This window comes from Poecilia formosa, unplaced genomic scaffold (genome assembly GCF_000485575.1).
Source record: "Poecilia formosa unplaced genomic scaffold, Poecilia_formosa-5.1.2 Scaffold25, whole genome shotgun sequence".
Taxonomy (NCBI): domain Eukaryota; kingdom Metazoa; phylum Chordata; class Actinopteri; order Cyprinodontiformes; family Poeciliidae; genus Poecilia; species Poecilia formosa.
This window is the reverse complement of record NW_006799964.1, coordinates 390531-403289: the sequence shown is the minus strand read 5'-3', so window position 1 is coordinate 403289 and position 12759 is coordinate 390531. Positions and strand designations below refer to the sequence as shown.

The 12759-nt window shown below is 38.2% G+C and overlaps 1 protein-coding gene across 1 annotated transcript in view; it reads right to left on the bottom strand.

Annotated features, from left to right (window-relative positions):
- The window catches only part of LOC103135465 (vacuolar protein sorting-associated protein 13A-like), a 42670-nt gene that overhangs the window by 946 nt on the left and 28965 nt on the right, over positions 1-12759 (bottom strand). Inside the window, exons 53-72 of the mRNA XM_007548202.2 lie at positions 11667-11799; positions 9952-10012; positions 9694-9865; positions 9433-9586; positions 9099-9245; positions 8143-8224; positions 7989-8058; positions 7671-7785; positions 7325-7438; positions 6796-6941; positions 6604-6685; positions 6136-6249; positions 5323-5398; positions 4777-4940; positions 4602-4647; positions 4362-4485; positions 3538-3652; positions 1718-1803; positions 244-367; positions 91-165 (exon numbers count right to left, since the gene is read on the bottom strand). Of these exons, the coding sequence (XP_007548264.1) occupies positions 91-165; positions 244-367; positions 1718-1803; positions 3538-3652; positions 4362-4485; positions 4602-4647; positions 4777-4940; positions 5323-5398; positions 6136-6249; positions 6604-6685; positions 6796-6941; positions 7325-7438; positions 7671-7785; positions 7989-8058; positions 8143-8224; positions 9099-9245; positions 9433-9586; positions 9694-9865; positions 9952-10012; positions 11667-11799 (2200 nt within the window). The remainder of the gene's footprint in view (positions 1-90; positions 166-243; positions 368-1717; positions 1804-3537; positions 3653-4361; positions 4486-4601; positions 4648-4776; positions 4941-5322; positions 5399-6135; positions 6250-6603; positions 6686-6795; positions 6942-7324; positions 7439-7670; positions 7786-7988; positions 8059-8142; positions 8225-9098; positions 9246-9432; positions 9587-9693; positions 9866-9951; positions 10013-11666; positions 11800-12759) is intronic.

Sequence of the window (12759 nt, the reverse complement as noted above, 5' to 3'; positions counted from 1 at the left end):
CTGAAAAAGAAATTAGAAGTCAGAATAAATGAGTTTTAGTCCATTCTCTTAAACACGGCTGGCCTGTTCTCCTAAAGATCGTCAGCTTACCTGGGCAATCTCTGGCGTTTTGAAGTTTATGATCTTCCCAAACTCTTTGGCATGGAAGACTGATTTCACTCTTTCCTGTATGTTCAGAGTTGGAATTCGATTTATGTGGGCATGTTGTGAACTTTTAACTGAACAAAAAAATGACGTTCATACCTTGGCTTCAATCCGAAGTCGACGTCCACCGACAATCTTTGGGTCCATTGTGAATTCTTCAAAGAGATACTGCCACTCGCAGGTCAGCTGGCCAAAGGTGCCTTTAGTCACAAAAAATATTCCTCTGCAAGGCAGAACCAGCAAAATGAGCCAGTTTGGTACAAGTGCAGCGTCAATAAAGGTGCTTAAAACTAGTCAAAAGAACAAAAGATGTAAAATATTCGATTTAAAACAGAACCAGAGATATTTTATAAATGCTTACTGCTCTAATTCTTAATATTACAAATATACTTTTGAGGAGAGCAGGATTTATCAGAGACAACCTCCAGATTTTGGGAGTGAGGAAGATGGAAAAGCCTTACCAGCAGCTCCCAAACTCAACTCCACAGTTCACTCACTAGATCAACGCAGACGTGTTTGTGCCAGAGTGACCAACACGACCACATTGGCTGATTGCAACTAACGCTACGTGAGGAATGGGATGTTATCCTGCAGCAGTGTGTGACCAAGCTGGTAACTAGCATGAAGACGTGGTGCCAGGCTATTTTGGCAGCGCACTGATCTTATTTGCTAAATGAATAAATCGATTAATTATAAGTCTTGTTTATTATCAGTAGCAGAATAAGCTGACTGATATTGCCAAAGGGTTTAGCAGTTTTCTTTAACCACATACTCAACTCTGCTGCTTGACCCACAAATGCAATTTGCTAACAAATGTGACATCACTGAACGGAAACAAAGCTTTCCACAACGGCATACAGTGGGCCACCACTTATTTACCTATTTGCAGATTTTTCTGTGAAACTCCAAATTATTCACTGCGTATCAACCTACTTTTTTGTACATCACATCTAAAACATTCAGAAGAAAATGCTACTTGGCACACAGTTGGCTGGGGTTTGGAAAACAGCCAATCCAGAAACGACTTTCATTCTTCTTGGCACCGATTGGCTGTGGTAATAAGCTAGGTTGTACATGTTCGCCGCAGCGGAGACGGTTTCCACTGTGCGTGATAATGCAGATTAAGCCATATTTGGTCTTTGAAATATTGAACTAACGAAGGCAGTTATAAGTGTTTTTAGAGGTGACTTCAAGCATTCGCTCATTTTAGATATTTGCGGGCGGCTGTAGTTTCTAACCCGCACCAAAACCAGGGGTTGACTGCAACATTTATTGCCAAGAAACACAGTTACAAAGAAATAATCAACCAAACCTAATTTCTTTTGTGATTGTGCTTAAATACGTGTTTTACAAAGAGACATTATTGCTATTAACCTTAAAACATTTTTGTCAGGACTAAACTTGTACAGCGCCTCATACACCATTGAAATGCAAAAAGGCTTTATCGACATCTAGTGGTGAAATTATGAACTACAACTGAAGGACTGCCTCTTAAGCTGCTCAAAATATCTGATGTCGTTTGAGCTCAGCAAAAATTTTATAGCTTATTTGACAAAGTGTCAGAGCTGCTTACCTCTTGGTGATCATGAAGAAGTCTGAATCGTTAATCTTGGCATGAGCAAAGTATCTATACTTGGCAAAACGTCCGTTTTCAATTGTCTGCAAGAAAAAAAAAGTTTAAAAGAGAGAATGTGATTTTTTTTTAAAAAAAAATTAGAAATTATTTGCAGGTTTGCAAAATGATTTAAAACATGATGAACTAACTGCAGGAATGAGGAGACATAGTCCGCAGCAAAATTAGTGCATGAAAATATGGAGAAAACTTGGAAAATGAAAAAAACAACAAGGGGTGATGGGAACAGATGGGATGAAACAGACAATGGAGGCTGGAATTTAAATAATCCTTTATTAGCAACAAAATAAAAGTCAAAACTGCTGATAATGAAAATGAAAGATTTCTCAAACAGAAGCCAAGGATGAAAATAATGACTGACAGAAAAAATAGGAACAAAAATAAATGTGACAACAATGGATTAATGAATGATTAAATGAAGGATACTGACTCAATAGGAACAAAACAAACATTTAAAACTCAAATACAATTCAAAATTACAGTCTTACATTCACCTCAAAGGACGCCTTAAAAGTTCAACAGTTTTAAGGCGTCCTTTAAAACTGGAACTTTTTAAAGTTCCAGTTTTAAAGGAAACTTTAAAACTGGAACTTTAAAAAGTTCCAGTGTTTATCTCAGTTTAAACTGAGATAAACACTCTGTTAGTTTATCTCAGTTTAAACTAACAGAGATAATAATCTGCAACTCTCCAACACAGACTATGCACAAGCACCAGAACTACTCTACATCACAGCTACGATGGCTTTTACTCATCATCCTCATCCTCGGAGTAATTACTTTTACTCCATTCAATGTAAGCCAAGCGCCTCTGTGGACATGACAAGAGAGAGGGAGGAGGGTCAGAACAGGAAGGACTGGAGCTCCTTAAACTGAGACAGAAACTCTGGAAAAGGCTCAAACCAATCTACAACTTGGTGTCTAAAGCCATATTAAAAATGAATAAACAAGAGCAGAATAGGTCACAAATAAAAAAACATTTTTTAAAGGCTTGGAAAACCAGAGACGTTTACAAAATTCCTAATCAATTTGGAGATTAAAATCTCACAACCTTAAAGTTCTCACAATAAAGTCAGAGCACAAACTTATCTCTCCACTACTGAAGTTCAATTATTTTGTAAATAGTAATTACATTTGTTTTGCTTTCTTTATATTAATGTTGCTAAAATGTCTATTGTAATAAAAAAGCCTTTTTCATCCGATAAAAACAACCAACACATGTGACATTCACTTCATTTTTTTAAATTTAGTTTTTTAAAGCTTTTTGTGGGATTAGTGACCTTTGTCAAACAGTAAACAGACATATAGTAAATGGTCCAAGACCAGAAATCAAACGTTGGACAACCGGGTTGAAGACAGCAGCCTCTGCACCTTGCGTGTGAGTGCGTGTGAGTGTGTGTGTGTGTGTGTGTGTGTGTGTGTGGGTGTGTGTGGGGGTGTGTGTGCTCTACCAACTGAGCTGCTCTGCATGCATTCACTACATTTTTACTGAAATTATTTACCGATGCTGAATATAACACAGTCGTCACCAGTCTAAACTACTAACAGCATAAATCTATCCTCTGACTTGTGAAGCTGCTGACACTTTATGGGGAGAACATTAATTATCTGGCTTGAAACAAGGGAGAACTGATAGAAGTTATGAGGGATCAATGAAAGGATGGGTGACGGTGAAAATGAATTAAAACTATGAGTGAATTCCCATAAACCAGATGATCCAGAACAATCAGATTCAGAAACCCAAAAACAAGGCGGATTCTCACCTGGAGCATCTGACTCCCGACGCCCTCTCTCTCCTTATATGGTCGGATGACTCCGTCCTCGTGTATGAAGCGAGGAGGACGGAGAGAGATAACATCCTGAGAGGTCTCTGTTGCCCTGTAAGCGGGACAATATGAGAGAAAGGTATTTTACTTGATCACCTAAAGAAGCACAGTTTAAGGAACCTACGGCATAGTTCATTTACAGTTATTGACAACCCTAATGTAGGTGAGTCAAAAAGCCTTATATAGCGAATTATTAAGTTGACGCTAACGAATGTAGCTCTTCAACACTGAGCTTTAAGGTTTATCCCTGCCATTCTGTTTGTTATGCAAGCAACATAAAATTGTTTGTCGTAATTCAAGTTATTTAAAATGCTCATTTTTTTTATTGCCCTGACAAGTTTAGGAGATTACATGTTTTCTCCATCTCATCATCTCCTCAATGTCATGCCACTTCAAACCAACAGGAAATCATACAGCACACTGCAAAAGTTTAAATAGTGCAAAAAAAAAAATTAAATGTTAAAACGTGTTGCTATATTTTAGGGCTTTTCGCACATCTTTATGAGATGTACAAAAACTGATGGACAGCATTATAAACTATACCGTAAAGAGAGACACTCAGATAGTAAAAGTCTGGCAAAGAAATATTTACAAGTGGAGGAGCACACAGCAGATTGTCACGATTAAATATTGACCGCCTGAGGTAAAAAGCTCGTCTCCCTTTAACAGTTCTGTTAGAGAAGCAGCGCATTTAAAATTCAATTACCTCAGCAGTGTGAAACCATAAGGATGGAAACAAAAAGCAGAAAAGAGAGTTATACCTTTTGATTCCCTGAAAAGTACTGCTGGCCAAGTCGATGATGCCTCCTGTCGGTCGAGCTATTGCGCCCACCAAACCTTTGCCAAAACCCTTAAAGAAGCCCGCTGCTCCCTCTTTCTGCGCCCCTGCACAACAACAGATAATGTGTTTAGAAGTTTCAAACCCAACCACAGCTTGTTATTATGAATAAAAAAAACAGTTTGTGACTTTATATATTTGTAGAGAGTCAGACTAAACACACCTTTTATAGGTTTGGTAACAATGCCTGTGATTCCACTGACGAATCCCTGAAACATAAACAAGCTGCGTCAGATCAATTCAACATTTTTATTTTAGGCCACGTTACGACATTTAGAAAGTCAGAAATGTTATCATTGATTAATTCAAAGTGGTGTTGGACAAATAATGAAACGCACAGAAACCAATCCTTTCCCGCCTCTGGCCAGCCCGTCTTTCAGGCCTGTAGGCTGTTTGTTCATGGCTTCTCGCCTCTTCTGCTGGTATTCCTCATCCATGGTTATTGCAGCGACTCCCTTTGCGATGGTCCCCGTTATCCTAGAGGCTGCGCCTGCGATACCCCCTATACAAAAATAAATACACCAAAGCTTATTTATTTTCAAAACATACAACTTGTTTTATGCCACTGATACGCGTCACCTGGCAAGCACAGATTATTTGCAACTGGGACAAAAACAATTTTCTGCAAGTTTAGATACATTTTATATTTATAAAAGCTGAAAATCAACCTATTAAGGGCAAAAAAGTTTATCAGCTCAACAGAACAACCAAGGAAGATGTTTTAGCAACCCCACATTTAATGTCACAGCTCCTGGTGTCCTGATATAATCTGCACAATCAGACATCCTTCATCATCATGTTTGCCTCTTCGATGACTGCTCTGTATTAGATCTTATTTGCCGAACTCAAAGTTCCCACCAGTTTAAGCTGAGTGAAATTCTTACCAACAGCTCCTCCAACCAGAGCTTTCACACCGATGGTCATTCCTTCTATAAACTCTTCAGGACCTTGGATGGCTCCCTGGAAAACCAGCAGCACAAATGAACACAGAGAATGAAGATCAGGAGTTTCTAGCATGTCAAGCTGAACAGAAATTATTCCAGAAAACCCTCAGCTCCAACAAACGACTTGTAAATGTATAAATGCATTGAGGTAAGTCATAATATCATAATAAGGTTTTGGGAAAACTGTGGATAAAACAGGACAGGTCACGCCACCAGTTTGGCAGTACTTCAGCTATTTAAAACAAACAAAAAAAAGACTAATCAATAATTATTGAAATCGACAATTATTGATATTGGCTGATATGAAATGCTTAATATTATGATAGGTTTTTCAGCTATATCGTCCAGGTCTATCATATTTAAGATCTAATAAAATTAAACATTTAGTTTCTCACAGGATTACAAATTTACAAGAAATAAATACATTTTAAAAAATATTTATTTTCACTCAGATAAAGCTGTTTCCTCATGCAGTCATGGATCCGAACAAAAACAATACCACTACATATTACTGTCACATTTTGAAGCACAGACAGGCCGACTGATTTCTTGTTGAGCAGAAGCTTGGAAACAAGGATGATCGGCTGTAAACCGCGCCGAGTTAGACTCAAAAGTTATAGTTTCATTTGTATTTCATCAATGTTTCAGATAGAAATAATACCTTGTTTATGCTGAAAAAATTAGTTTAAGAAACTAAGCAATTTTTCACAATACTGAAAAATAAAGCACTTATTCTACGTACTACATTCCTACCTGGTAGGGCTCGTAGAAGAACGCTTCGACGCCCTCCGACAATCCTCTGATCAGCCCGAAGGGATTTCCAAGCACGTCCAGGCCCAGCACCAAAACATACATCTGTTTAATAGCCTGAAACATACAGAAATATAAACTTGAGTTCCCATGTTTTCAACTTTTAATGAATAAAAGGAAAAATGAATTTGATTTAAAAAAAAAAAAACTTCTTGGTGAAGTAGCTACATTTATAACTTCTGGAAGGAGGACTGTCTCTGTGTAATGTTGAACTGAATTAAAAGATGGATTTTAAAAGTCAAGAAAATAAATAAAATTGATGAAGTCAGTATTGCTTGATTACTGATAAAACAAACATACAAAAGAAAAATACTTTTTCATCAACCTTTTTTAGAGAAATCCCTCAAAGGTGCAAAAAAAAAAGAAGGAAAAAAAAAGGAGCCATTTTGAAAATGTTTCTATGACCATCACCTGCTTGGAGTAATGTCTGATGACCTCCGATTGTAGCTGCTGAGTGGTGTAAAACTGGAAGTTTAGCTCAAAGAATCCCAGCCTGGAATAAATAAAACATCCAGTCAGCAGAATCATTTCTTCAAATCACAGAAAAACACAGAAACAGCAGCTGGATCTGGTTTGTGCGCTTAAACATGGGAGGCCTCGTACTTGAAGACGACGTCCTGCACGTCAGTGAGCGTTGCTCCGATGCTCTTCAGCAGCAGGTTGAGGGACTGAATGGGGATGAGTTCAGTTTCTCTCTTCTCCTTTAAGCCGTCTTCTCCTCCTGTGCTCAGAGAGAAACTCAAATGCAACTGAAAAGAAAAACGGGAACAATTTCATATTAATTTCAGTTCAAAATAATTAGAATATCACTGACTGAGTTCATTCAGTGTTGTGTTATTTCCTCTTTGTGTGATGCGTTTCATGCATCATCAGCACAATAAGCACTTTTAAAAAACTTATTTTCTGTTGCACCCTTTCTTGGAATATTTTTGGTATTGAAGGTTGTAAAATGTGCTTATTTACCACATTCACTTTACAATTAATTCATTTGATTGCAGTTGCATATTACTGATTTTGCTATCATTTTCGATGTTCATAACCCAACAAGGACGGGAGGAAATCATGCTGTCTAAAAACCGATTTGTGCCTGCCTTCGCTACATTCACACAAAGTATTTCTGAATTTTACCCACCTTGATAGGGGAAATGTGGAACTGCTCATAGAGGCTGATGGGTGACGTGTCAGTAGAAGAGACATGGTTCAGCTCCGTTTTTATATACTCTATGTCCTGAGTAAACAGCTCCACCTGGAGGACAAGCACATATATACTGGATCATGAAGTTACAGAGCAATAAAAAAGTATTTGCTCTATTAGACGCCTCTTATTTTTGCTCTTCTTGCTACACTTTTCACAAAGGACCTGCTGGTGTGCTTCAAATTGTTGTCCAGGTGAATAAACACACTCCATTTGTCCTTGTCTGATAAAATATGGAGGAACAGAGGGAAGGATTTGGTGATTATCAGTGAGTGTGACTGACCTCCTGTTCTGAAGTCATGACGCCGGCGTTCTCAGGAGTAACAAAGTCCAGGATGGCATACAAAAAGCCCAGGTCAAGCTTTAAATCCATCTCCTGAATCAAAACCTTGAAGTACCTGAAGTCAAAACCAATTAATTTGTTATTTAAGAATAAGCTGAGAAAACATTACAATTGTTTATAACAAGTGAAACAATAGAGAAGATTAAATTGAGAGAAGACAACAATTCTAATCTATGATTACTGAGACTCATGTGCTAAACTTTATTTTACCTGGATATGGAAATACATAACATATATTCAAATAATAACTAAACATACTTGATGCGAGAGATGTCGGTGTGTCCAGCAGTTCTGGTAACAATGCTGAGATCAATTAGAGGTTTTGGTTCTGGAAGCAAAACAAATGACATTAAAAACCAAAACTGTGCATCATGAGTAAATTATGACAAATGAATTCGGTGTAATAACAGACCTGTGTCCTTGGCAATGGATTTGGGGAGTTTGATGGGGTAAAAGACAAAAGGGAAGATGGCTCCTGGTATCTGATTCTGGATCTGTAATAGAGACGAGACTTTTCTAAAAACTAATGCTAAATGAAAACGCATCTGACACCAAGTCTTTAAGAGATTCACAGAAAACAAAGGTGCTGTGTTTTCTTTGAAAGTATCCGTTGAAAGTTCACAGTTAGGTTTGGGCTTCTCATGAGCAGGAACCCAATGATGAACAAGAAGTATTTCTTTTTCCTTTAGATCCATCAGATCTCAGCATGTTTTCATCTCTGCCTTCATGAGGAGGAAAAGGAGCATGATTCTTTTCCTCTTACAAATTATCTGTCTCATACTGTCATGACGTAACAACAACTTTTAACAAATATGTAAAGAACATTTTATATATATAAGCTACCTACTGCAGCTGTAAGTGATGCCAAACAAAACCTGAACAGGAAAACTGTTTACTTTTTCCACTGTAAAATCTACAAACTGTTTGTAATTTAAAGTGTGGGAGTGGACTGGTTTTACCCTTTACTTGCAGTCACTTACACACCTGTGCCTCATCCCTTAGCAACAAAACGCTGCTCACTATTACTGGTTGAATATGTGAAATTCAGTAAAGGGATCTATTGTTATTGGATTTTATTGTTTTATGTTCACAAGAATCTGCTGCATCTCAGAACAGCAGCTCTCTGATATTCTGAGAGAACGATGGGTTCATTATTTTAGTGTAATTTATGGTGTGTAGTTTACAATCTTCACTTTAAGCAGAAGTTAAAACTGAGACTCAGAAAGCCAAAGTCTTGCTGCTACTTCATCCCAAATCAGAAATCAGACATGTTAAGGCAGCAACACAAACATTTTAGAAATTAACTCAGGAGCAAACAACTGGTTGCTTTGTAGAAATGTTCGATACCAGCAGGTTTTTTAATTTCACCTGTATCCGGTGGATTTGGACACGGTAGGCTCTCTGTCGAGGTGAGATGCTGTACTCCACCTTCACCCCGGGGAGGTGGAGTCGCCTCAGAGGAGCAGCCACTGGCTGCAGCATGTGCATATCTGAACCAGTGGGCGTAAAACAGACCTGAGGGAGGAATTATAAAAACAAAAACAGTTTAATAATTGCACAAATACTAACGTCCTCCTCAGCAATCAGCCAAAAATATTTATGCCAAATTCACTATCAAATTATTCTAATTGTTAACACTTTAAAATGTTTGGTTTAATAATTTAATTGCTTACAAATTAACCACCAATCCTTGTGCTCTGACCTGAAAGTTGTTCTCCAGGTCAGCGATGCAGTTGTCAATCGGCGTGGAATCAGAGTACTCTCTGAAGTGATTCTCCAACATCCCAACTTCTTCTGTGCTCAGGGTTTTCCACCGACCTTTCTTCTTCGGCTTGATCTCCCACACAATGTCAGAGCTAAACCGGATGCAGCAGGACAACGGGTGCACAAACATTTATGTTATAAACAATTCTGCTGCATGTTTGACCTGTAATCAGCTACTTACTAAACAAAGAAGAATCACCTTGTGATTCCAATAAAAGAAATCTCTTGGCTATTGTTGTTGTTGACCAAAGATATGCCCATGTCGTGCAGCCACAGGATGACTTCCTGTTCAGCATGTCGCAAGCTTTCATTTTCCACAAGCCGCTTGAAGATACGCTGATTCTCAGTGAACACCACGACACGCTGGAGACCTTTCCATCAGAAATAACACAAACTATAAACAGGAAATCAGATGTAAATGTAAAATGACAGGATCCAGGAAACATGGGAATTTTACCTTCATAAAAGGGAATCACATAAAGCTTCCCTTCTCTGTTTGTTTTCTCATCAACCAGTTCCTGATGAAACAGCAGAAATATTGCAGTTAATCACAAACATGAACGATTCGTCCATCCGTTATGTAACACGTTTTTCTCTGCAGGGTCACAAGGGGTTCTGCTGCTTTTCTCCAGCGGTAAACAGGCGAGAGGCGGGGTCACCCTGGACAAGTCGCCAGACCGTCACAGGGCTACGCAGAGACAAACAGGACAAACAACCATGCAGAACCACACTCATACCTGAGAACAATTTAGAGCAGTGGTCTCAAACTGCATACTGCGAAGGCCAGAGTCCTGTAACTTTTAGATGTGTCCCTTACGCTACAGACTTAAACTAAATGGTGAAACTGTCTCACTGGCATGTAGTTACACTCCGCAGGGCTCTGCCGATGAGTTAATACTGGAGCCAGGTGTGCCGGAGCAGAGAGACGTCTAAAGGTTGAAGGATTGTGGCCCTCAGGGAAGGCAGTTTGAGACGACTGACTTGGAGAGATCAATTCACCTCACAGTCATGTTTTTGGACTTTGGGAGGAAGCCGGAGTACCCGGAAAAAAACCCGCGCATGTGCCGAGAGAAAAACAAACACTGAACTTTATTTAATGCGTAACATTGTCCAAACAGATTATTGGTCTAGATAAACTGGATGAAGAAAATCTGAATCTAAATTAGTTTAAGGAAAGCACACAATTACAATGTTTACTTTTCTTAGGTGAGCCATGCCCTTCTCCAAAACTATTTCATTTGTACAACTAAGAAAGCAGCATAACCATTTTCTACTTGACCAATCCATGTCCTGAAGGTAAGAAAGACAAGAGTTTAGAATACCAGTTTAAGATGTGAAACACAAAAACCCACAGCAATCAGTTTAAGTTAAGTTGATGATAATGGCATACAGATAATAAAATTACCAAAAATATACTTCATCTGAAGATTTTAATAGCATGCAGACAGATAAAAACAATGTTTGTAGCAGCAAAACAAGATTAAAACATTTTAAATAAGACATTTGACTCTAATAATAATAAAAGTAATATAAAGCATCTGCAGCCAGTTGTGTCCGTCTCTTTGTTACTCCGTTTCATTTAGAAAGCAAGCTCACAGGACCGGGAGGAAAAGTGGAGAAAGCTGTGAAGTTTCCACTGCCTGTGATGTTTTGGGGATCAATCTCATCTGGTTAGAGCTCGGTTTGGCTTTATGGAGATGCCGATTTTCATTTTAAGCAGAAGTTACAGAAAAACTAAAGGTCATAGCCTGGGCTGTAGAGCAGAGTCACAGGCTGATAAAGTAATTCAAGCAAACGAAACCTCAAACCAAATTTGATTTGCAAATTAGCCTGTGGCTAGAAAACTTATTTCTAAACAACGGTCGCTATGTTGTTTTTTAACATGTAACATTGTTTAATGTGCTGTCCTTACCGAAATTAATTTGAATTGAAATGGAAATATTGAATGGACACACGCAAAGGGCACGCTTTTCATCAGGCCAACATTTTTTTGTTTTTTGCTTTGGTTTTATATAATATTCTATTTCTCCTTAGAAACTGAATTTGTGATTTTCATCATCGGTAAGCCGTTATTATCTAAACAAACAGATTAAGCTAAATAGAAAAACCTACAAGGCGAATTAAATATTTCCCCTCATTTCTTAGATACAGATTTAATCTCAGGTTCAGTACCTTCTCCACCTTGAGCTCTCCTTGGTTCCGTCCATGTTTCCAGCTCAGCTCTCTGGACCCGGTGGGCTCAGTCCAGGTGTAATACACAGCTTTTCCAGCGTCTAGATTCTCCCACTCCAACTCCTTCAGAGAGCTGAGAATTCACAAACAGTGGAACAGCGACGACAGTTTAGGATGTAAAAAGATTTACAAATAAGAATAAGAGAGTTTTGAAGAACAACACAACAGAGTACATGCAACAATGAACACAGGAAGGAAAAAGACATCACAAAAGGGCAGAATATGCCATCTTAAATACCCAAAGGCTCAATAAGAATTTCCTTAAAAGTTTTACTAACAGTCATTTCAAGAAGAAAGTACACCCTCTAGCAGTTCTGTGGTAAAACTACTTCAATCTTATTTCATTTAAAAAATTTTAATAAAGACGAAGACAAAATGTAAACAATTGTAAAAGCAAATATAAATCAAGGAATTAATATATAAATGCAAAATATTTTAAACCCCAGAACTTAAAGAAGGTGAACATCAATGATTGCAATATTATCCGTTTGATTAAACATGGATATTTAGCTAAATGTTCTCAAAGCAAGAAAGAAAAGGGGAAGTTCACTATCTAGAAATGGAGAAGAGAAGCAAAGGGAGGCTAGTTAATGAGAGAGAAGAACTGGGAGCAGAGGATAGAGTAATTCCCGACGCAGAATCCCATCTAGCCAGCAGAACATCTGGGAAGTCTTTGCTACCAGATAAACACAACATTAAACAGCTTTAGGTGTGTAACCTGCTCCATTTCACAAAATGTTTAAAATTAGAAACAAACTGATCATAGAACAGGTGAAACTTTGCTAATTTATAGCTAGACTTTTAATATTTATGTTCTCCACAGGAGACTCAATGATTGCTGTCAAGGATGTGAAATCACGTTGGGTGTGAAAGCAGGTTACACAGTCAGAAGTGAAACAGGTTCCTACTCTTTTCTAACTTCCCTCTTCATCCACACTCAGAACTGAGGTCAATGAACGTCTTTGACAGGAGTCAGAGCCTTTTGCTGCGCTTCAAGCTAATTTCTAACCTGATCACTTGAACTTGCTTATAT